General features: G+C 35.8%; 3 protein-coding genes across 3 annotated transcripts; 2 read left to right on the forward strand and 1 right to left on the reverse strand.

Moving 5' to 3' along the window:
- The first annotated feature begins 3,934 nt into the window (after positions 1-3,934).
- On the forward strand, positions 3,935-9,574 carry dgo (ankyrin repeat domain containing protein 6 diego). Its single transcript, XM_068761923.1, has 4 exons — positions 3,935-4,009; positions 4,620-4,721; positions 5,350-5,547; positions 6,222-9,574. Exons 1-4 carry the CDS (start codon positions 3,935-3,937, stop codon positions 8,934-8,936), a joined length of 3,090 nt encoding a protein of 1,029 aa, XP_068618024.1. The 3' UTR covers positions 8,937-9,574.
- Positions 9,575-12,479: 2,905 nt separating this feature from the next.
- On the reverse strand, positions 12,480-19,884 carry LOC137918968 (mitochondrial tRNA methylthiotransferase CDK5RAP1). The gene is made up of 7 exons (XM_068761924.1): positions 19,350-19,884; positions 18,354-18,504; positions 17,459-17,673; positions 16,167-16,297; positions 15,202-15,358; positions 13,043-13,170; positions 12,480-12,967 (listed from the first exon to the last, which is right to left on the reverse strand). The coding sequence occupies exons 1-7, from the start codon at positions 19,882-19,884 to the stop codon at positions 12,569-12,571; spliced, it is 1,716 nt and encodes a 571-aa protein (XP_068618025.1). The 3' UTR covers positions 12,480-12,568.
- A 418-nt stretch (positions 19,885-20,302) lies between these two features.
- LOC137918753 (PEST proteolytic signal-containing nuclear protein-like) lies at positions 20,303-23,912 on the forward strand. The gene is made up of 4 exons (XM_068761641.1): positions 20,303-20,468; positions 20,594-20,734; positions 22,129-22,387; positions 23,391-23,912. The coding sequence occupies exons 1-4, from the start codon at positions 20,447-20,449 to the stop codon at positions 23,554-23,556; spliced, it is 588 nt and encodes a 195-aa protein (XP_068617742.1). The 5' UTR covers positions 20,303-20,446; the 3' UTR covers positions 23,557-23,912.
- The last annotated feature ends 2,904 nt before the right edge of the window (positions 23,913-26,816 follow it).

Genomic DNA, 26,816 nt, shown 5'->3' on the forward strand with positions numbered 1-26,816 from the left:
CGTCTTCGGTACCTTTGTGGAAGCTTTGCCTCGCCTCCGGCATTCCATGCTACCTGTCCATCTCGACTTAGCGTTGTGTGGATGATAAAAACCCTTGACAAACCTTCATTTCTTTTTTTCTTTCCTCCTCTCTCTTTCTCTACTTCTCTCTTTTTTTTTCTCTCTCTCGCTTTTTATCTTATCTAAAGGCACCATAACATCTGTCATTTAATAAATCAAGCTTTTATACCAGTAAACCTAGTTCGTAATAAAGAACTGACAATATTTTTTAATGTTAAAGTAAAAACTTTCCTTCTTTTCAAATTGCCTGTATCTTGCGATACGACATGTGATACCGAAACCAATTACAATTACCTGATGGTATTGAAATGATTTTTAGCCATACGACTTCCACAGCTGGACATAGTCTCCTTTAGAGACTTCCGATGGGCCTGGTCGGAAGTTTCCTGGTACCATCATCTTCCGACAACATTATGAACATCGTCTGTACACATTTTAAGTTGCCGTCTTTCGTTGTGCCTCTATATTGCAAACTATATCGCCTACCAGCTTCCTTGAGTTGCCAATTTTCTAGAAATTTAAATTGAAATACCAATTAACATTTAGCCTCTTGACAATCTGCGCATCATAAAACCAATGTGAGGTACAATGAACTCACTAATATTAAAGTTTATTTTCCATCCTTTTTACTTTTCACAGTTTCATCAGGTTATATCTAATGAGAGTATGACCAGAATAATTGAAAGGAGTATAATAAACTTGACCACAATAAACTTGTTGACCACACCGCATCTACAGGTATCGATTATCGAACAACAGGTTTGTAGATAGCGTCCACGAGGATTATGTTACCATAGACATCGTTTATTTTTAATACAATTATAAATGTCAATGAATTTTGCTACATAAAATCTTGAGACATTTATTGTGATTTATTTATGTTAGGGTCGAGTGTCCTTAATAACGTGTTTGATATATAAAAACTGAGTTAAAATTTGTAATTAGCATACGTGTTTACTAAAGAGAACAAAATAAAAACAAGATATTAAATCGTAAACCAATAACTATATGATAGCAAAGTAATGTCAAAGTTAAAACATATCTGTGATATATAGGGAATGCAGGAGAGGTGTAAGAGGAAGTCTGAACTAAATGCAAAAAATGTAGAGTGATAGATATTGTTAAGAAGTAGAGATGATGAACAAAAGATAATATGAAGCACGAAAAAAGAAAGTAAAATAAAAATCAAAGTCAAATGTCCCAACTCTTCTTGTAGAGGTACATAAACGCACTGAAAGTAAATAAAAAAAAAACTAACAATAAGTTGGATCTCTTGTAAAAGAACCTACAATAAATCGATAATAAATTAATTCCAAGGTTGACAATAGAAGACGATAGAGAGCTTAATAAAAGCTCTCAGACGTAAATGTATACCTAACTTACTGTCAATTAATTTATTATTTATACTATCCAACAACCAATGTGATTCAAAATTATGATTACTACATATTGTTACAAAGCACGAGTTACAGAACCCTCTGAAAAATAAAAACGGAACCCTAAGATCAAGAAGTGTCGTAAACACGCGTGACCTTGAAGTTGTTTATAGATTTTTGTGTACAGTTCTCGAAAATTCTAACCAAGTACTATCTCGAACTTCCAAGAACATTCTCCGTAGTATAAATAGGTGTACTCCTCATGTCGACAGTTCGGTGTTGTTTTGCGAGATATGAGATTAAGATCTACAATCAGTGATAAAGAGTGACTATTTGGTAATTTATTTGGACAGTGATTTCTTGAGCAATTTGGAAATGTAGTTTGGAGTAAGCGAAAGTATACTTAGTGTTAAAGTAGGGTGACCATCTGATTTGTGAATAAAGGGCTCTTTGTGAACCAGTGATGTTTCATTCCGAGTGAAAACCCAAAGTATGTAACAATATTAAAATTACTTATTGTTTACTATTTATCTCTGCAGACTTTGTACTTCCAGGAATTATTAGCCTATCGAATTCCAAAAGAAAAACTAAACTAATTTATCGTATTTTAGAGTGATCTGTTAATAAATGAGTTTAGTAAGAAAAGGACTAATATTTAGCCACTTCCGCACATGCAATGGTAGTCGTGCAACAAAGTGCACCGCCCGCCAGCCCGCTGATAAATGCGTATGCGGCAAACAACGCGAATTACACAACTGCCACCGTCACATCACTCAACACGTGTTTCACCCCTCCACGGGACATCTTCAGGAGTTATGTTACACCGATTAGTTTCAAACACAGAGTGACTCTGTGTTTGATACTAAGGCAGCAGGCTGGCGGGCGGTGCACTTTGTTGCACGTCTACCGCTGCATGTGCGGAAGTGGCTAAATATTGTTCCTTTTCTTACTTAGGATGTACTTCCGCAAGGTAACGCCTGATTCCATAAAAAAAATGAGTTTAGTTTTTTTGCTGACAAACGAACAACACATTTACCATTTTTAATCATATATATAAAAGTAAAGAGACATGTTTCGTTACGGATAACACGTTTTAGTAAATCATTCTATTTAACGGCGTCACGGGTATATTTTCAATTAATTTTATCTATTAGCAGGCTGTATGCAAAACCGGACGGTTAGATCGGATCTTTTGAGTCCACTTAATAAAGGACAAGTAGAAGGCTACATTCATTTGCAAGTTAATAGTCATTCATGTTTTTCTAATTAAAATTACATGTAATGATTTTTATCTAACAAAACATGTTAATAATTTATATAAGTGAACCTATTTATGACAGTTATTAAATCAAATATCTTATTTCCAAAATTAAAAATTAATTTATTCATATAATATTATATATACATCTAGTAACTTATCTTTGCTTGCAAAAACACACAATTCCGTCCGGAACAATTAAGTAATAATAAATATTTACTTGAATTCGCTGTAATTTATTTTATCCTTCTATTTTTATCTTAGTTTTGTGCTCATATTGACTGCCATATCTAACTACAATGAAATTACTATTTATTGTTTAAAATAGGCTTTGTTAAGCTCATTGAAAAAGGTAAGGCTTTGATATAACAAACATTTAAATAATACTGTGATTATTAGGTGAATTTGTTAATAAAATATAAATTATTTTTTCATTCTTTCAAATAAATTTCATTTCTTTCAAATTAATCGCCGTCAGACAACACGCACTTTTGCCAACACTTTTTTCCAAGTCCTCGAATCAGTCGGAATAGTATTTCTTCAGTGTAACCTTCAAGACCTTCTTTGATTCGATTTTTATCTTCTCAATCGTGTCAAAACGGCGTCTCCGCATAGGGCCTTTGACTTTACTGAATTACCAGAAGTCGCACAGAACCAAATTAGGCGAATACGATGGTTGTGGAACGATACGAGTCGAGTTTTTGGTATAAAAAATCGCGAAGAACCATTTCAGTATAACATCAACCAATCTTGACACCTTTGATGCACAAAACATTCTTCAAAAGGGGCTGAGCCTAGTTATATTCCAACAATGTCAACGAGGTTTCTAAATGTCAAAGTTGTTGTGTATGTTCAATCACCAAATTCTTTGATTATAACAACCAGGCTCTCGTCGGTTTTAAATGACAATTTTACTTTACTTTTAAACAGTATATTATTTGAAATATACTTACTCTTTTAACTCTAATTTAACAATTTTAATGCCTTCACTCAAAATCAAAACCACACCCACCATAGCTGCGTTGCAACAATATATTCGCATTTGTTTTATTTATTCATTCATAATAATAATACATTGAATCATTTAGTGACTTATTGTGTATATGGGTTCTTAAGGTATTTTATAGAAAACAATTCAGACTGACTTTTCCTATAACAACATTTTACATTTAAATCAAATCAAATATTAATCATTCGTATAGGCACTTACAAGCACTTTCGAGTCATCAATCAACATAAAATGGCGGCATTGTTGTCCCTACAGGAAGCTATCAGCTCGGAAGGCAGTTCTGCTGAGAGTCGAAGAAACTCAACAGTTGCTCTTTACAAATATAATTTTACAAGAGTCTAACAATATTCATTTCCACGCATTAAAATCAGTATAGTATTCTTGGATATAATAATATACTTTACTCAATAATATGTTTTAAAAGTTAGTTTTAAATCTCTCCAGTGACAAATCTAAAATTGTTTGTGGAATTTTATTGTACATACCTACCTTGTGTCATAAATGATTTATTTAATTATAAGACGAATAATAGGAGTGTATAGCATATTTCTATTCCTTGTATTAACCACCGTGTCTTGCCTGTTTTTAAATAATTTTAAATGATTTTACGGACAAACAAACATTGTTATAGATATATAGTAACCCAACAGTAAGAATGCCAGCTTTATTCAAAACTTCTCGCAAAGAATCTCAGGCTTTCATGCAATAAATGGTTCGAACAGCTCTTTTTTGTATTAGAAATTTTGACCCAATATCTGTCACCTTGCCCCAGAGTAAAAAACCATAAGACAATACGTCACAGATATATTTTAAAATGATAAAATTAAAAATTAAATTTCAAGTTTTTTTTTAATTTAGAGGGTAGTTTTGTTTTATTTAGCACGGTAACATTAATAAAATCTTATTTTTATTGCAGAATGGATGCAGTGCGCTGCAACGCGCCGCGGCGGACGGTCACGTGGACGTGGTGCGGCTACTGCTCGAACACGGAGCGGATCCCAACAAACAGGACCTCGTGGTGGGTACTTCAATAATAACACTGATACTCTAGATCCATGCTGCTTCCAGCCGGTCCCATTGAAAAATCTATATAGGATCCCTACGTCCAGTTGTGGGCTTCCTAGTGGACTGAAATGGCGATGAAGTTTGTGTACATCATTGTCTGTCCAGTGTTTGTATGACTCCGTCCTGATTCCAAGGTCGAGATGTGGAAGAGAATCGAAGAAGGCAGCTTCGCCCGCTTTTTGGGCGACAATAAATGTTGCCCTATATTCCTAGAATTCTCCAAAAATGTAGTACAATATATATGATGGGACGGTCTTTATGCCTAAAATACAGGCCTTACTATAAAAAACTTAATCATAATTACTTTACATTTCTTTACACATAAATGATAATTTATTTGTCGAATTAAAAGTCTTGTTATATCGTATACAATGTCAATTTCTTGAAACATTTAAAAGTGGCGGGGAGAAGGTGATTATTTAAAGTAAAATACAATACATGAGTTGATTAAATATCAAAAATTTGCATGTATATTTTTAAATATATTTCGATTATAAACTATGACATATTGCTTATAATTTACAGCTGAAGAAGTCATGACAACACTGTAACAACTAATTTAGATTGTTGATATTTTTCAGCATGGCAACACTGCGGCGCACGAAGCAGCGTGGAAGGGCTACTCTCGTTGTGCGGCGCTCCTTGCCCGCGGCGGAGCGGAACTGCGAGCGCGAAATGCGGCGGGCTTCGCCCCATTACACTTGGCGTGTCAGAACGGCCACAACCAGACGTGCCGGGAGCTCCTTCTCGCTGGTGCACAACCCGATTTACAGAACAACGTAAGTACCATAATCATATCCTGTAATATCAACTGATTGAACCTAGTTTCTGGGGAGGAGACAGACCGGTAAGCGAAACATAGGGAATCTACTCATAAGGTGGATTGAAGAGCTAGCGAGGCGTAAGACACTGGATTGTCGCCACTTTTAGGTCTTATTGGAAATTTATGGGGAGCCAGGGAGTCCAGCATTGCACCTCATTTGGCTAAAATAATGGTGATAATGAATGATAATTTAAAAACCTTATCGAACAACAGTAATATTCATTTAAAAAGTTTATCAAAAAATAGAATTAAGTAAATTTTAAGCGATTGTGGTCTCTCGTAACTTTAAGTTAAAAATTGTCATTATAGAGGCGGCAAATTTGATACTTATCTGTGTCAAAATACTCTCTGGTATTCTTCTCATGGCTTTTACAAGTGATAAATGATACTATAATTCTTCCTTTCGCATATAGTTCTATGATTACACAATCATTCGTCATCACCATGTCAGCCAATAGATGCCCACTGCAGGGCATATGTCCTCTTCAAAGTTCGCCACGATGTAATTTTTTGGTTGATGACGCATCCAGCGTCTTTCCGCGAATTTGACCTTGTCAAAGGTCCATCTGGTATACATTCTTTAGTTTCATTTGCAAAAAAAATTAAATACCTGTTGTATCTCTTTTGCAGTACGGCGATACGTCCTTACACACGGCTGCGAGATATGGTCACGCCGGTGTTACCAGGATCCTCATCTCTGCACAATGTAAGGTCTCCGAGCAAAACAAAAATGGCGACACTGCACTCCACATCGCTGCTGCGATGGGAAGACGGAAACTAACGAGAATACTTCTAGAAGCAGGCTGCGACAAGTCCCTACGCAACCACCAGAACGAAACAGCCAGAGACATCGCCACCAGAAAAGGCTTAGAAGAGATCATTAGCATACTAAACACACCAGTTGCAAAACAGCAAAAGAAAAAGGAAAAGCACAGAGACAAAAGCAAAGAGAGAACCGTCGACGAACCGGACGAAGCGAAGAAGAAAGACAAAGGAAAAGAGAAAAAGAAGAAAAACGTGCATTTCGAGACAACGCCGCCGCCTGTACAGTGGTCGCCTTACGGCTGCCATTACTACCCCGACCCAAAGTATTTCCCCAAACCCAAACTTAGCTCGCTACCCACCGAACCCTTAAAAAAAGGCGAGCAATACTTTTTGGATTTGGCAGGTAACATCAAAAAAGGACCAATAGGAGCTGGTTACACGTGTTACTGTGCACCTTTCTTTAAACATATGGAAGAGAAATTAAACGAAGACAAAAAAGATTTGAAGCGACATATAGACAGAGCTCACGAAAAATTGGATCAGAAAGTAACTGATTTGGAGATGAAAACTCAAGGTCAAATTTCCGAATTAACCAAATTTGTAGCAGCAGAAAGGGCTCTATGTAAAGAAAGGCATAAACATTTGGAACAGTGGCTGACAAGAGGCATGATGTTCAGAGCTTCAGAAAGAACTAGAAAACTAGACTTTAGTCCAAAAGGCTCTATAGATATACCTCCTATCAAAAGAACTAGAAGCTTGGAACTCTTGGACGTAAATTCCGAAGACTGGAACAAAGTTGACAGAATAATTCAGAGTTTCAATGAAAACACTGAAAAATTCAAGAGTGATACCAAAGAGCTGAATGACAGCAAGGTAACATTTAAAAGTACAGAGGGTCTGGACCGAACACCAACGAGTCCAAGACGTCAGTATGTACTTAAAACATCAAGAAGTAGTGATCAGCTAGACTCCAGCACGAATTGCAGAGCCAACCATACATATACTGAGGAGAATCACTCGCATAATGTAACCGCAGAAGTGCATATCAAGTCTAATAAGGTTATGCACTCTGAATCTCCAATTTCTATGGAAATACAAGGAATCACGGAGAAATATACTCTACCTAGTGAACCGTCAACAAATAAGTCACCTGCGAGCAGTACTCGTCAATCTGACTTTAAAGCAAGCGATTCTGAAGGTGATGGTATTGTAAGGAGTAATCTAAAAGAAAGCACACAAAATCAGCCGGCATGGAAAAGTCAAGTCCTACAAAGAACAGCTGATGATATCAGAAAACGAGTTATGCTGGAGAAAGAGATGGCAAACGTCATATCGAGGAACTCAAAATCCTTAGACATATCTCATGATGGCTATGTAAAACTCCACAAACAGATGAATTACTCAAGAGAAGATAATGGCATTGAAAGAGAACAGCGAAAATCCGTGCAAGAGCTAGTAGCACAAGTGGAACACCAACAAAGATGTACTAGTCCCGAAAGATTAGCTCTACCTAGAAGAACTCCCACCGACGCCCAAGAAGTTCCTGTATCCCCGCCTAAAATACAAGCAAGCCCCGGCATTCTAAAAATGCCACAACAACCCCAAAGGCCGGCACCTGTTTTAAAAGAAAAACCACCGAAGAGCAAAAGGTTCAGCCTGCACAACCTTATACCGTTCCCAACGAGGAAAACCTTTCAAACGCCGACCAAAGATAAAGACGGGAATAATTCCGAGAGTAGCGATGAAGAAGACACTCCAATAAGGAGCTCACATCAGCCAGGTCTCATGAGAAATTCTAACTTACTTCAAACTCTTCCGTTGCCAAATTATGAAACTATGTCCAGCAAGTCTCACTCCCCCGCACCGCAGCAAGCGCAACCACAAAGCAAACCCTACCATGTGGAGGACGCGAGAAACATGATCCCAAAAGACGCTTACTTCCACGAACTCCCGAACAGGCAAATCAACCATCAAATGCCTTACCGTGACATGATAGACAGCGGGCTTCCACTACCACAATACCCTTGCCAACCCCACTACGACTACAACGAGCCGGGACTTCCCCAAACACAAATACAGGGACGCAACAGAAACCCTCTCTACCACCATCAGACTGGAGTATTCGACGCAATGATGCAAGATCACATAATGAGAGAAATAGAACGAATACCACATCGGTACAGCGACCATTTGGATCAGAACACGGAAATCGAAATTGCCAACCAGAACGACCACTTTCGCGACGGTTACTACGGTAACCGTCCGCCAGCGTATCCAAACTTCAGAGGGAATCCAGGGAATCCACATGGTCTGAGAAAACCACCTCCGGACCACAGTCTACTACACAGCCGCTTGCAATCACTGGCAATAAACACACATCTTACCGAAACCCAGAGTCAAACAGACAGAGAATCACACAACGATTCTGGGTATAGCACCAAAGTGTATGGAAGTTCACAAGGGCCTTCTCCAAGTCTATCTGGTCACGTGGAAGGTTCAGATAATCTGTCAGGACAGAGAATCAACATCATGCCAACTGGAAAGGGCATTGGACAGATCGGCACATCGAGTTTGGTATGAAAAACCTTGAAAACAATAGTTTACTTCTAAAAAGGTTCTTTATTCATTCATGTCAGCCGATGGACGACGCATTAACTTCCCCCAAGAACCGTCATGATGACCGCGCTAGCTCTGCGCGTATCAAGTAACCTCCTTCGACCTTGATTATATCGTCAATATACCTACTAGGGGGCCTGACTACGCCGCGGCTACTGCTTCGTAGTCGCCACAAAGGCCGTCAGCTGCACGAGGCAAGAAAGCTCTTAGGCCGCCATTTTGTTTTCAAGCACATTAATACTCATTTTGAATTGTATAAATTAGTTTTAATCCTTCAAGTCTAAGTCAACATACACGTGACATAGTATTAGTATCAAGTAATTTTCTAATTCCAATTATTAATAATAAGTACAAATTTTTTCACACATGCTAAATCGAGCACAGATAAAAAAATATTTTTTGGTTATGTTACATAGTACAAAACTAAACATTATAATGTTGCCATGTATCGAGAGCGCTAGTTTAAAATATAATATATAGAAAAATATTTTAAGTGCTGCCTTATTAAAAATGGATTGTAAAAATGTAAAGATTGCTTATTAATTAAGACGAACGACATTTAAAAAATAATTATTGTATTGTATTTTTGTATTTATTGTCTTCACGAGACTGGTTTGTATTGAATTTAAATAAACACACTTTGCAAGTGTCACCGTGCACTATTTAAACTTTTTATTTTTTTAACACCATTTTTTTTGCCACTTGCCAACTACAGTGAAAAATGGAATATAATAAGAAAAATGGAATATAATAAGAAACACATAATATTTATTGCCTTGGCTACCCCACCTACAGCTATCGAATGCCCAGCCGTCAGCTCCGACTCGCTCGTTCGTGGAATTAGTCATTAGTTTCCGTCGGTCACTTTTATGTCAGATATTTCGGCGGACGTCAAAACTATATATTATTACTATAATAAAAAGTGTCTTCGGTATTTGAATTACTACATATTAAAATTATTGTTCACTATCTGTCACCGCAAACTTTATACTATATTTCGGAGTGATAACTTTATGCATTATGATTGTAATATGTAAAAAAGTCCAGTTTTTAGGCGTATTAAAAATCACCTTTATATTAATTGCGTTTTAATATCGAAAACTGCAAGGAATATTTAATTTTCACCCAATTGGCTTTTAAAATGGCTCGAGAAGAAATCTCTTTGTATTTTACCTCTGATTTAGATTGAATTGAGTCGATAGGCAATTCATTTTCGTCACTGAGTTTATGTACATATGAATTAAACACTTATTACACAAAAGGGACTATTTTCGCTAAGTACCATGTCTTCTAGAAAACTCTAGGATTTTAAAACTAGGACTACGTGCAAGCAGATGGACGCTGATGCCTGAAGGTTATGTCCCAGTTCTTCCGCATACAAAGGGACGCCGGATAAGAGTCGCTTCTAACCAATCCTGTTGGAATAAGTAGAGATGTATGTCCAACACTGGACATCTTGAGAGTGATAAATAAAGAAAAGACTGAAAAAAAAATATTGAACAATAAAGTCCCTAATCCAAAAAAGTTAGGGGTACGAGAGGCCCCCTATAGCGGGGGCCAAAAAAAAAACACTGGACATCTTATTACAGAAATTATTATAATGATAGGAATATAAGGGAAAAAATATTTAGTACACACTTGATTGTATTTATTTAAATAAATATCACTTATATATATTTATTATACAATATAAACTTTTACATGACAAATGTATGTAACTAATCTGTACAGTTACTATAATTTTCAATAATATTCTAATTGCTAATAATATATTGGGATTCCCCTTATACAGAATGATTGGTCATAGGTGTAAAAGCTTAAAAGGGTGAATGCCCATTTGCTGTCGATTAATATATGGTGTATCAGCCCATAGATGACGTTGGCGACCATAGTATTATTTATATTGCTATTGGTACTCAGAGGGCGCTGCTGCGGTTCCTCCGAGTGTTAACCCGGGAATCAAATCCGCGACCTACGATATAAGTCTCAGTCCTCTACCGCCGGGCTACCACTACTGATTTTTGAAATAACCTCAAAATGGATTCCATGTGGTCTATAAACATGGATTAATTTGATGGAAAAAACATCAGACAATGGAAGTTCCAGATAAAATGTGCCCTGAAAGCAAAAAGGATTGATATTTCAGTGCCTAATCCGTCTGAAAATAGTGTTGAATGGACAAAGAATGATGGCATGGCGATGTTCATAATTACATCTTCAATGGAACTCAAGCAAATCACTTTAATAGAAAATTGTAAAACAGCTAAGGAAAAAATGACGAAACTTGAATCAATACATGAACAGAAGAGTGAGTTATGCAAAATGTTAATCCATGAAAAGTTTTATCAGTATAAAATGACAGTGTAGCTCAACATATCTCCAAAGTTGAATCGTTGGCCAAGCTGTTGAAAGAAAGCGGTGAGTGTTAGTGAAATGGCTGTGATAACAAAAATACTTGGAACATTGCCACAAAAGTACAGATCACTCCGTCGAGCATGGATGTCATTGGATCCAAAGCAACAGACTCTTGTCAATCTCACTGCACGCTTGATAGACGAAGAAGCTAGTTCACAATGTGAAGAGGAGCAGGAAACTGCTCTCCTTGTGGCTAACAAAGGTTGGAAGAGAAGCCCTAAACAAAGTGAGCAAAATAAAAATGCTTGTAATTCAAATCAGAATAAAAACACTAAACATTGATTTGAATATTATAATTGCGGAAAACGAGGACATTTTTCTCGAGAATGTCGTTATCCAAAGAAATCCAAGAACAGAAAACATCAACAAGATGGTGCAGATATGTTAACGTTCAATGTAGAAACAAGTTTACACGAAGCTGAACAGAATACTTGGATTTTAGATAATGGTGGCAACACTGTGCATGAATTTCATTGTAACTGCATTGTTCTTGCTGTATCAGTTATACTTTAATAAAAAGTTCTATTTGAAGTCATTACTATACGTTATGTGCCCAGGAAGTTCTACAATTGAAATCCAGAAGAAAACAGCAGAAAAAAATTTAGCAATCGTTTTTTTTTCTTTAAGAAATAACCTCAAAATGGATTCTATGCGGTCTATCAACATAGATAAATTTGATGGAAAAACATTACTATTGTTCAATAAATAAATATTCTGTAACCGTATATCTTTTATCTTAATCATTTTATGTTAAGTTGATTATATGTAATAACAATTTGTTTTTTTTTAATAATAATAATAATTGATTCACGACAAACTACCCTCGAGTGGAATTATGGATACGGAAAGGAATGACCAGAAGGACATTCCTCATCACCCTCCAACATTGACACTTCACAGACTTTCCTTTTGTTAGGACGATGTACACTTGTGACTATCATTATTAAGTTTGAGAAATAAATAATGTAATGATAATCGAACAATAAAACGTTTAAGAATACGGATTATTACCTATTAAAATTAAGTTATCGCACTATATATAATAATAATAAATTATTAAAAGATAAGGTAATCACTTTATATAGGTGATTCGAAATTTATGTAAAAGTTAACACCCTTAAAACTTTTACACGTATAAACCAAAAAGCCTTAATTTAACTGTACAAATATACAGTGTAATGTTATTTATTAATCGATTTTAATGATTGTCGATCTCCCCAACTATGGGTTTTATAGAACTCTCTTATACTACTATGGTACAGTGCCACCCCATCCAAAACTGAACATCTGGCACTCGTGATTTTAACCGCAACATAATCACCGGGCATCACCGAGCGTTTACCATCTTCCGACACAAGTTCACTTTCATTAAAAACAACTTTTAGATAAAATTCATTTCTACCCACAATCTGACCAGTTTTTTTCATCCTACCCTCAACTAGAACTAAATGTACATTGCCTATTTCCGCTTCATTTAACGCTTGACATTTTCGTCTGTAGATTTCTATCATGCGATTGTGACGGTGCTTCTTCACGTCATCTGGTACATCATCTTTGTATCGACGGTATGCAGCGGTTTTCTGTATAAATTAAAATAATAAATAGTCAATTAAAGTAAGGTCAAACTTGAAATGACCTAAAGAAGACTGACTCACCTCTCGCATGCTGTATGGGAAGAGAAAAGCGACATTGTAGTCCACCATCTCCATCAAAGATATAGTCTCTTCAAACTCCTCTTCTGTTTCACCACAAAAACCACATATCATATCCGTTGATAATCCAACTGAAAAAAAAGTTCATCGATCTTAATTGATCACATGTTTTAAGAACATACAATATTTAATCAATTTTTTTTATATATTACATGTAAGTTTTTTATTTTTCGAATATTCATTAGTTTTAGTAATTTTTAACATTGCAACACTGAATCAATTGAGCTGTCAGAACGATATTTTTTTTAATTACTTAAAATAAATTAAAGCAGAGTTCGGTAACTCATAAAGCCTTCACTTGTACGAGATGTGTACAACATTCATTTAAAACTTTTATCGTTTATACAAGCTTAAAGACTTAATAAATCAATAAATTTAAAATGAAATAGACTACAAGTTTGCTAATAGCAGCTCCTTTTTTATCAATATGAACATGTACACACATAAATAAATACTAATAAATTTAAGATAAGGTAAGAAAAGAGCAAGTAATGGAAGAAATTTAGGCTAAAACATAAATATTAACATAACATGTAGCGCCTTAATGCTAAACTAATTTATAGAATTATATGCCAAACAGCCTATCTTTGGGGTACCTATGTCATGCAGCGGGCATCTACGTGCTGAAACGAGGGGATACCCTGTATATATAATAGGTTGTCAAATATCTCCCTTCCGCCTTTTTGTCTTTTGAATTTCGCGGCTATGTACAAAGCGTTACAGAGCTCGTATCTGGCAATACTATACATAATTTGAAAGGTCTTGTCATAACCTACAAAACGACGCTATGCATGATTAGTTTGGATATTGCGTTCAACATTTATAGACGTGTAAACATGGAGTTCACTAACGCCGAAATTCGCGCTATTTTAAAGTTTTCCTTCGTTAAAGGCAAATCCGCCAGAGAAACGTTCCGTGAGATTAATGGTGTTTTGGGGGATGGTACTCTATCACTTCGAACCGCGGAGGAATGGTTTCGACGATTCAGAGCCGGCGAAAACGACACCATGGATAAGCCAGCCGGCGGAAGACCTGTGACGACAAATACCGATCAAATCATGGACTACATCGAGTTAGACCGGCATGTGGCATCTCGTGACATCGCCCAGGAGATGGGAGTTAGTCACCAAACCATTTTAAACCATCTGCAGAAGGCTGGATACAAAAAAAAGCTTGATGTTTGGGTGCCGCATGATTTGACGCAATAAAACCTTCTGGACCGAATCAACGCCTGCGATATGCTGCTGAAACGGAACGAACTCGACCCATTCTTGAAGCGGATGGTGACTGGCGACGAAAAATGGATCACATAAGACAATATCAAGCGAAAACGGTCGTGGTCGAAGGCCGGTGAATCGTCCCAAACAGTGGCCAAGCCGGGATTGACGGCCAGGAAGGTTTTGCTGTGTGTTTGGTGGGATTGGAAGGGAATCATCCACTATGAGCTGCTCCCATATGGCCAGACGCTTAATTCTACCATCTACTGCGAACAACTGGACCGCTTGAAGCAGGCGATCGACCAGAAGCGTCCAGAATTGGCCAACAGGAAGGGTGTAGTGTTCCACCAGGACAACGCCAGACCACACACTTCGTTGATGACTCGACAGAAGCTACGGGAGCTCGGATCGGAGGTTTTATCACATCCACCATATAGCCCGGACATAGCGCCAAGTGATTACCACCTGTTCCTGTCCATGGCGAACGCCCTTGGTGGTGTAAAGTTGAACTCAAAAGAGGTTTGTGAAAAGTGGCTGTCCGAGTTCTTCGCAAATAAGGAGGGGGGCTTCTACGAGGGAGGTATTATGAAGTTGCCGTCTAGATGGAAACAGATTATCGAACAAAACGGCGCATATTTGAACTAATTCCGATCACTGTAACACTTTTTATAAAGCATTGAATAAAGAGCAAAAAAGCGGAAGGGAGATATTTGACAACCTGTTACATATATATACATATGTATATATATACTACCGGCGTTACTTTGGACTGTGCTAATAGATGGCGCCAATAGTGACGCGGCTAGTCGCATTTTTAACTAATAATACAAAATTCACAAAAACCTGACATACATAACTAAAAATCATAGTTAAAAAAAAACTTACCACCTGGTATCTTTTGCTTAACTGTATCCACAAGTTCCAGATAGGCCTCCCGAGTGTACCCTCGCCTCATGCGTTCCAGAACAGCACTGGAGCCCGACTGCGCTGGCAGATGTAGCAGTTTACATATGTTGGGACGCTCTGATATCACTTCCAGTACCTTGAATATCAAAATACCACCAGATCTATTGAACCTATTTTATTTTCAAAATGTAGTTAAAAGGGATGTAGGAATAACTCTTGAAATGTAACAGACTAATGTATTTAATGGAGTCAGGCGTTACCTCGCGGAAGTCCATTATAAGTAAGAAAAGGACAAATATTTAGCCACTTCCGCACATGCAGTGGTAGTCGTGCAATAAAGTGCACCGCCCACCAGAGTGGCTCTCTGGAGACTCTGTGTTTGGCACTAATCGGTGTAACATAACTCCTGAGGATGCCCCGTAGAGGGGTGAAACACGTGTTGAGTAATTTGGCGGTGGCGGTTGTGTGATTCGCATTGTTAGCCGCATACGCATTTATCAGCGGGCTGGCGAGCGGTGCACTTTATTGCACGACTACCACTGCATGTGCGGAAGTGGCTAAATATTGATCCTTTTCTTACAGACTTAAAGGCGCCTGGAAATGTCGAACCTTGACTTAATCTATTGGTATCACCTGTCCAGCATTACTACCACTTCGGAAAGCGTTACAATAGAGATATGGGACCGGAGAATTGGCAGAAGAAACCTCAGCAATGTTTCCATCCAGAAGCAGATCGTGAGATATCGTCATATTGCACTAGTCGTAGCTCGAAGTCGGTTGTCTATCAATGAGCTTATTTTGGCGCCTGTCGAGACCCGTAAATTACCAAAAAGCCAAACAAATATAAAGGTTCAAGTGGCAGGTACTCTAGGCAATAATATTAATTTCAGCTCATCAAAACTATAAAGAAAATTGTTATTATACTACTAGTAAATAAACAATACCTCGTCGGGAAAATCTTTAGGGTGTGCTGCCGTAAACCTTATTCGCATCTCTGGATCAATGGCAGACACCTTGTCCAGTAGATCTGCAAACCTTAGACCACCCTTCTTGCTTTTGTACACTGTCTTGAAGCCTGTATTAGAATCACCAGATCATATAACTTGGATATTAAAAACATTACATCCTGGTAAACTCAAAATTAATTAAATACACAAATTACTTATTAAAATAGCTTTGAGATTTTTCAGAAGAGTTTATTTTGATTGAAAATAAAATCAGATTGAACTCCTCTATAAGGCATTCTACAACTTAAAGCCACGAGGGTTCCAAATGCACCCTGATCAGAGATGAGCCCAAAGCAAAGTCATATAGAACCAGTAGGAAGTCGGCCCACTACCATCCTTACAAGACAAAGTTCCCTTGGAAGTTTTTAAAGAAAAACGAAATGAGAATTGTAAAAAATGTAGTGAAGGATGAAAAGTATGTATTAGGAGGACCAGAAAGTAATGTCGCTTTCTTAAGTAAAATTCACACGACTACATTTATAACAAGTTTTTATTTCTAATCAACAATATATTCACCTTCATTATCAATAACCTCTTGCCATCTAGTATACAAATTTACAATACCAGAGCAGTAAAAATCAATCGTTTTTTCTGTAAAATATGTCGACAGAAACAACATTACTTTCTGGACCCTTTAATAAATAAAAGCAAAAAAAATGAAAAAAGAAATGTGAAGGAAGGAAGAAGTGAATTAAACTATACTGAAAAACTTACTAGAATCAAATTCCCTGTCCAAAAATATTATAGTGGAGCGAGAGATCCACTAAAACAGGCTTTTATGTTAAAAAAAGGCAACACAGGGATAACTAACTAAATTTATAACAAATAAGGCATTGCTTAAAAACATGGTTGCACACACTTATTAAGACTGGGGGCCACTCGGGCAAACGATGAACTGATGGTGGGCCGGCCGCCAGAAGTATAGGTAATTAAAGACAATAAAGAATTGATAATAATTAGAATTCAACATATTTCGAATGTACGAGAGTATTATTTTTGCTGTGGGCGGGCCACCAGTAATCGACCGGCGGGCCGCGGTCTGTGCATCCATGCTTTAAAAGAACTTCAAAAAATGTTGCAAATGTAGTGATTATTGTGACAGTTTAATTGCAATTATTAATGAAAGTGTATTATTTACAGCAATGCAGAATTGATCCTAGCCCGTTAAACCAAAAATACCTAAAAGCTTATATACTATTTTTATAATTAATAAACAAAAAATGTATTACCTTTTGCCAGTTGCGTGGCAGAAGGTTCACTCTGTTGGCTTATATCTCTGTAACTATTTACATTCTGACCCAACAATGTTACTTCTCGGACTCCTCTGTCCGCTAAATGTTTGACTTCATCCAGAAGAGAGTGTACTGGCCTTGACCTCTCTCTGCCTCTTGTGAACGGCACTATGCAGTAAGTACACATGTTATCACAGCCACGCATTATTGATCTGAAAAGTATTTAAAAAATACAAGATATACGAAATACAAGATGAATCCATTAGCTAACAAGACAACAAGAGAACTTCCTGTATAAAGTATTGATGTAATAATTTATTAACTTGATGATATAGATTTATGAAATAACATATTACATGCTTAATTGAAAACAACAGAAAGTGTAGCATAAGACATCCAACAGGTAAGGTGAAGAGATGACCTTGTTAGTTATTAAAAACCACTGCATACAAGCCACTTCTTACTGGTTTTATTGAAAATGTTTGGGGGGGATGCTACCACCAGAAGTATATGTTCTGTAACTGATATAATGAAGGTGATGACAAGTATATATATATAACTGTTAAATTAAGCCAAAATTATATAAAAGTTGCTGTGCTTGCAACTTTGTCTGCATGGAATTAGGAAAAAATTTTCTTAAAATAAAATCAGCCTTTTTACATCAGATACTGAATGTAAGTCCTGGCGAAATCAGTCTATACCATTACTGAGAGTAGCCGGAACAAACAGACAGACATAAAAATTTTAAAAATGTGATTTCTGTATATGTACCGCATATATAGTCATATACATGTAGTAAAAAGTGGTTATTTCATTTTACAAATAGACACTCAGATTTTTCTTTTGATATTTTAAAAAATTGATAGGCACAAAAAAATTATGCTTAGCTTACACAAATGCAGAGACTTTGTTCTGGTTCAAACTGACTGGCATAACATCTGCATAGGTCTCATCCAGGGACAGTAAGACATTGACAGCTGTCTGACCACTATCAGTAAGTGCCAACAACCTTGGTAGATCTCGGTAACTGTCAGGACCAGCAACTGTAATCATGAAATTATCTTTAATGAATTAAGAAAAAAAAGCTGAATCTTTTTCAGCCTCTTGCTATGGTATCACCTGTCATGGATAAGTCTCTACATTTACCATCATCATAATTATTTCAGCAGCAGAATTCTTGTGAGATTGGCAATAATTAATAAAAATTTAATTAAAAAATACCACAAATTTGCTATCATCTAAATATTAATTTTTTTCCAATTTATTTTACATTAAATTATCTCTTGTCTTGGTGTACCCTGGGGCAAAGGCCTCCTACAACAACCACCAATGTCCAGTCAGCTAAACAAAATAAGAATGACATAAGACAAGCGACATGGGACCTAACATAATTCTTATTTTATTTCTCCGTTCTGGCTTATCAACCTGTCCCTGAGGTATCAGATGGGTCACTTTGCTTCATATTTCATCTTACCCTCAAAGCATATAACCCACCCACCTCCATTTATGTTCACCTTTTCAAGACAGGATGTTAGTAAGATTTGTTCCCTGTATATCTAAGTAAGAAAAGGACTAATATATAGCTACTTCCGCTATGTAGCAGTAGTTGTGCAATAAAGTGCACCACCCGCCAGCCCGCTGATAAATATGCATGTGGCAAACAATTCGAATTACGGTGGTAGTTGTGTAATTCACATAGTTGCTTTTCTTACTAAGGATGGACTTCCGCAAAGTAACACCTGAATCTATTAAACCCTGTATATATCTATTTCTCTCTCTTTTAGTTTGTAAAAATACTAGACTGAAGCTATGTTAAGTTACATAAAAGTATGTTATAAAACATAAGAAGTAAAATAAAAATGTAAATACAAGTAATGCTATAAATTACCAACATCAACAGCTTTTTCTTTTTCAATCAACTTTTCCTTCAGCCGCTCCGCCATACATCCCAGTATGCCGATTTTGACAGGTTTTAGTTTATTCTTAGATAGAGCTCGACGTCTTTTGAAGCCTCTCAGATGGTCTAAACGATGCCATATCTTGCTCTCCGCGCCCTCTCTTACCGCACAGGTCATTACCAGAAATACATCAGCTTCCTCTTCTATATCGGTCTTCTCAAAACCACTTTTCTTCAAAATAGACCAAACAATTTCTGTGTCGTTGAGATTCATTTGACACCCATATACATCGAAGAATATTTTTCTTGTCTCAGTGTTTTGAAGATCGTTTGTTAGGTAAGGTATTTGTGGAGGGTCTAACTGAGGTTGTGTCATTCCAGATGAAGCCAGGATAAATTGTTTTAAATCCGGCCCGTTTTTTAACTTTTCCTTTAATGCATTATGTGATTTGTTGGAATTAAATTTACACTGGTAAAATGAGTAACAATTCTGTCTATTGAACCATTTAATCCGTTTCAGAAACATTTCTATATATCTTATTTCATAAATATATTTTGTTTATTAGATAATAACCTAAAATTATTACATGTCAAAAGTTCATCAAATTAGTTGGTTAGGTATTTTTAAAACTGGTAACTAGAATTTATTTATATATATTATGCAGTATTTTAATGAATGTCTATAAAGGCACTGAATTAATCTATTAATATTATGTATTAATAATAAAAATATGAAATTATTATTAGTTGTAAAAATATCATATAGTTCCACTGCTGCAGATAACGACGGACAGTAACTTAATAAATCCTATTGAGAATGAAATAAATATTTATAATTTAGTTAATTATCTTAACGATTTTTAGTAAATAAATTTTCATATTGACAGTAGTATAAAGTTAAAAAAAAGAAAAGGTTTTTAAAATGGAGGATGATAATTGACAAATAGTTTGACATTCGACTTTGTGGTTTTTTCTCATTCTTAATAATAAAAGTTTTATTCACTTGAAGAAGATATGTTTACCACAAACGATTAAATAAACCAAGAAATAATACAAGAGCTGTAGTTGAGTGTTTACACGGAGCGAAAATGAGCGAACGCTATGCCAAAGGTATTCGAATGACATATTATTGTTCCCCCATTTTAACTTTACAAGACTGAATTAACCTCACACTAGATATTATTACTAAAATGTATATATTTTATTTATCTTTGCCAGTGTTTTCGCATTGGCAGGGTCGTCTCGATCCGCGCGTGATGATTCTAGGCCGGGCAGGGAGAGGCGCCAGAGCAGATCGAGGTCTCGGTCTCCGACGCGGAGACACTCTCCGACTAGACGATGGGATTCACGGGAAGTCTCCAACCGCGATTATCAAAGTAATTAAACGCTTAACACATACTCACATTTAATGTGTAGAGATATTCATTTCATATGCGATAACATATTTTTTAACATGAGTTGCATTCTTTTTTCATATTTATGTATTATTCAATTATTTAAGGACACTGAAACAATTGTCCACTGCTCCATGGCTTACAAAAATGACTGAATTAAACTGAAAAATAAAAATGTACATAGTACGACAAGAAATTCATGCCTGTGGTGGAAGGTACAAAGAACAAGACTGGAAATTTTTCTTCTAACTCACCATGCAGCAGACAATCCCACAGGCAATGCACTGACTAAAAAAAAATTTTTTCAATAACACTTTATTTAATTTTTATTTAATTTAATTACTGAACTCTAACAATTTCTTATTGTCCAACACATCTGTTCATTGTCTGTCTACTGCTTATATGATAGAGGAAAAAATGTTCGCTTTATCCCAACTTTTCTTTGTCTCTCATCTTCATCCAAAGTTGGCAAATATTGCCTTAAGTGATAAGGCCTCCTAATGTACCACCTCAGTGAAGATTAGTGTTTCCCAACATAAAACCCACATGGGGGGCAATTTGAAAGTGGACATGACACAAATTTATCACTTTCATGTAAAAAAATATATATATGTTACATAGGGGTGTAAGAATTTTTTAAAATGCTAAGGTGGGGTATGGTACAAAAAAGGTTTGATGAAACTGGTGTATTTATATTATCTTGTTTATTTACATATCCTTCTAGATGGATAAGATACTCCACATGTGGCTGGTTAAACATGTTTATGTGGCTCCAAGCATTTCTAGCATTTAGTTTATTTTATTAACTTTCTGTCTATAATATATTGTTATAAAATTAATTATAATAAAGTGGCAGTACATACTAAATCAAATTAATTAAAACTGACACCCGTTGAGAATGAGTAATATATGATTAGAAAGCTGCATACATATATAGCTACCTTATTAATTTCTGCTGGTATTGATCAGCTTGCATCGAAAAAGCGCACCAAATTTTACATAATTTCTTTTTCTATTCTTGTTTTTATTTTGTACTAAAATTAGTCTGAGGAAAATTTTTCTTCTTTCTAAATTGACATTTTTTATTCAATGCAATTTTGTAAATCAATAACATTTGTTACTTTATATGTGATGCACCGAAAAATTTTAGGATTTTAATTGATCAGTTGATTAAAAAGGTTGCACACCTCTGTCCTAGATGCATTACAATAGTGATATGTGGATTAGGCTTTTGAACTAGTTTTCACTGAATTACAGAAATCAATGTCTTCCCATTTTTAATTTGAATTTAGGTTAAAAGAACAAAATAAATTTATATTTTCTTATTGTGATTTGTTAATAACATGTTTAATTAAAATAATTTATAAATTTTTTAGCAAAGAAAAGAGATTCTGTCGATGACTGGAATGATTCAGATAGTGATGTACCAGCCCCACCGCCTCCGCCACGCATCAGTAAAATCTCCATCGGGTTCACCAAACCTAAAGTTCCCATCAAGATGACTTTAGGTGTACCTACAAAAGCGCCAGTGAACCAGAAACCAACTGTTGCATCAGTCTTCAATGCTGATGAAGATGATGAGGAACCTGAGGAAATGCCTGCAGAAGCTCGAATGAGGATGAGGAATATTGGAAGGTAATATAATATCGTACAAGTACATGACTTATATGAAAGTCAATAAAAAAATGACATTTAGACACACAATAAATTCAACTCTGACTAGGCATGACTGTTTATGCAGTTAAAGGCAAAGCTAAACCACTCATTGTGGTGAACTTTGCAGGTAATCTATGTCTTGCACTTATTGTGTATTGGCTTATTGATGATAGCAATGGTGACTGTTATCCTATAGGTTTCTTTTTTAAATGCTCCCTTTTTTTGGAGACCTCTCATTCTCCCCACCATTTATTTACAAACTCCTTCCTTTCTTAACAATACCCTTTGTCTTCCTTTTGTCCTTCACATGTTCTATCTCTCCTGATTTGTAAATTGGTTTTCTTCCCTCATCTACATTCCCCTGATCACAATTTTACAACTCATTTTCATATACAACACATTTTATTTCCAGTTTTACAATTTGAATTTTACTTGTATTAATTTTTATATGATTTTTATTATAGTTATGTTTATTTCCTGCTCCGCTATGGTTTTATTCCAATTTATCATGATCTGCACCAATTCTTTTATAATAAGTAAGAAAAGGACCAACATTTAGCTACTTCCTCACATGCAGTCATAGTCATGCAACAAAATGCACCGCCCGCCAGCCCGCTGATAAATGTACATGCGGCAAAAGATGCGAATTATACAACTACCACTGTTAAATCACTCAACACGTGTTTCACCCCTCCACGGGGCATCTTCATGAGTTATGTTACACCGATTAGTGCCAAACACAGAGTCATCTCACTGAGAGTCACTCTTTTATAATACTCAAGGAATATACAGCACAGATTGTCGCCGCCCATTAATGAAGCGATGCTCCCTCTATCTTTCCCCACAGACCTCGTAATCAGAGTGAAGATCTCATAGTTTAAGCTAGTACTTAGCGTATATATATATATATATATATATATATATATATCCAATATATGTAATTAGAACTCTGCACCAATTATTAATAATAAGAAATCCACAGGGAGACTCCAACATCAGCAGGTCCAAACTCATTTGGGAAAACAAAGCAAGGTTTCTGCGATGCTAAGAAGGTTTTTGAGAAGAATCTTAAGCAAGCTCTCGAGTCGGTGGACAAACCGACAATGGCAAAACTGCCCCAAACTATATACAAGATCAAAGGCCCATGATGCCATGTAGCGAACCTTTGTAGATTCTATTCTTGTGTGCTGTAGTTACTGTAGCTATTTTAAACCTTTTTTGGACTAAACACATTATTTTTAAACCATTACTCTATTTTAAATAATTATATGAGGTCATAACAGTGTCTATGGAATGAAAAGCAATTTGAGTAACAATTGAACAAAATGTTCAAATGTTGTCATGTTGCAGAATATTAAATATTGAAAATTCATACCTATTTAAGTTTATTTCAAATTATATATATATACAATATTGTTTTAATCAAATGAAACTTAATGTAATTAATCCACATATTAAAAAACAGTCATTTGTAATGAAATTAAAACTATTTTAATTATTGATTTTCGTATCGCCAATTTATGATATGTATGTTATATGTTAAACATATTATTTCCAAATGTATGGTCGAAATATTGCTATATTATAGTTATATGTGAAAGAAATATAGTCCAAGAGCCCATGAGAGAAGAAAGGGATATTTATATATATATATAAAATAACATACATTTATCGAATTATTTTTTATTATCCGAGTGGCAGCTCAAGCCGAGGTCCTTTCATAGGGGCCATACGACAGATGAAGTAATCTAAGAGCTCAGCCACCTAATCCGGTGAAATAGCTGTAACTAGTAGCCTGCAAAAACTCCCCCCAGGAGTCCATCTAGCTTCACTACACGATAGGTTTAGACACTAATAAACTTTAATGAATTTTCACTATATTTATGTTGTTATATGAAAATTTAGTTTAAGATTTGTTATTTATATATACATATATAAGATATTTTCTCAGTACTCCGACAGTTTAGTTCCAAGCCCTCTAACCAAACATTAGCAACCTGCCAAAATTGCTAAGAGTTAAACTTAACAGTTGATTATTGCTTCTATACAGTTGGGAGAATATGCTATTAAACTCGACTAATGAAAAACTTAGGTCAGGCGGTTATGGGCTCTTGGCCTATTTATTTTTTGGCATTTTTTCTAATGAATTCTAATGTAGATTTTACGATTTTAAAACTAAAATATCCAATGATGAATTGTATCATGAATTTTTGTTTACATGTATATATGCTTTAGCTCAATTTATTTCAAATTTCATTTTTTAATTTTTATCACACTGGTAAGTTATATATTTTTTTTATTTCTATGATATTTAATGCGTCAATATAGTACTGGTTAGTTTCTAGTTGAAATATGAAATAAGACGAAAAGGAATTGCGTATAAGTTTTAATTTTAATTAATATTTTCATTAATATATGTATTATGTTAAATTGGTGAATGTTAATTGTAAATTATTATTTATTTACGAACCTGACTGTTCGAAAATTAAAAATCTGTTTTAAAACTATGAAATGTAAAAATAACCTAAAAACGTGTAATGTTTATTAATGCATACGTATGTAATAATTTAATTTTTTATGGGCTGCCACAATAAAATGATATTTTAAATATGTGTGGAAATAAGTGTGTTTTATTTGCTATCGACGTGTGGGTTGTGAAATTGCATACATTTTGTTAGTTGCCATGTGTGCTCCGTAATATCTTTCTTAGCTGTAAACAGGAAAACGCCTAAAGGCAATACCTTAAATTTTACTCCTAGAATGTAATAAAAAATGCTTATAATGTTGTTTTATTTATTTAATGTACCTCCTAAACCTAACCTATAACTGAAAATATAGGCTGACCATTTTGCACGTGGTTTTTGTCCTTGACAAATATTAGGGGGACTGGAAAGTAATGTCGCTTTCGTTAGTTAAATTCACACGACTACATTTTTAACAAGTTTATATTTCTAACCAACAATATATTCACCTTCGTTATCGACAACCTTTTGCCATCCAGTACACAAATTATCAATGCCGGAGCGGTAAGAATCGATCGATTTTTCTGTAAAATATGTCGACGTGATTGACATTATTTTCCGGACCCCCTACAATTTTACTTGTTCAGGGGCTGCCAGTGGGTTTGGTAAACAGCCAACATCTAGGCCGCTATGATGATTGATCCACGGTGACGTGGTTGAATGTATAAATCCTGGAGAGAACGACCTGCCTGAGTCTATTTTTCCTGATAATCTGAACTCTGGAGCCTTTAAAGTAGAATGAACAGGTTTCTTTTGGATGGGCGTGTACCATCTTCATTTACACTTTACATCAGGTGAGATGACAAACGCCTATTCCATTACGATTATATAAAAAAGGAGATATGTGCTAACACCACTAGGTGGTCGTCTTTGATACCCTTGAATGGGCCGCTGCATCTACAAAATTGAGAGCTGCCCCTCAGTATTATGCCAAGACGCATTCCGAAGGAAGCTGTGACTTCCTCTCTGTACCTCAGCAAAGAAACCACTTCATGTTGCTGCCGTTCTCGGGTTCACATTGAGAGGACGATGGAAGCCCTCACGCTCATCGCCTGCGGACATGATGCCCATTTACGTGGTCCTCCAAGAGGGCAGACTGGTCTTAGTCACCAATAATGACAAAATTCCGAATACACTGCATTTTAGGTTCCTAACATATACATTTAACTAATGTGTATGATGCATACAAAACGACTTTACTAAACGCGTGACAGCATCGTCACTAATGCGTGTTAGTCGCACTTGCATCGCGAGAGGGAGAGAACGAAGGCCTGCGCATCGTGACTGCATCCTGGGCGAGCAGCGATCGTCGATGTGGACACGCGACAACGTTGCTATAACTGTGAGTGATGAAACCCCATTTGTCACTAATTTGCTGTTATACATTATAAACATCGTGAATATTCTATGTACTTTTATTTACAGTATAATAAACAACCGATGTATCGAAGTTTTTAATTATTATAACCCTTAATTGTAGTTTAAAAACGTCTGCTTCTCGTGCCAGATGAATAAAAAAAAACTTTCCATCGTCTTTATAGCAGAAAGAAATGCAGCTCTAGTCCACATAGTACCTTGCACATTATATGTGTGGAGTTTTACTATCTTGCTGAATGTACCCAACTACATGAGAAACCAATTTAAATACGAAAACTTGAAGATACCTACCAAGAAGAGATCTCTAGATGTAGCAGAAATTATTAACCAAGAATGATTACACATCAATGAATTGCTATCAAAACTTGATGGCACAGGAAGTTTCACATTCCTGACTGAAATTGCATAAGTGTTCCTACACTGGGTGTGAGATTTGACAGTAACACAGACTAGCAGAATGGGCTTATATACCACAGACCGTCATGTTGTAGAAGAGACAAAAAACAGTA

The sequence above is a fragment of the Battus philenor genome, unplaced genomic scaffold, assembly GCF_028537555.1.
Source record: "Battus philenor isolate CCGP_79_NKW_IND1 unplaced genomic scaffold, ilBatPhil1.0.hap1 SCAF_15, whole genome shotgun sequence".
Taxonomy (NCBI): domain Eukaryota; kingdom Metazoa; phylum Arthropoda; class Insecta; order Lepidoptera; family Papilionidae; genus Battus; species Battus philenor.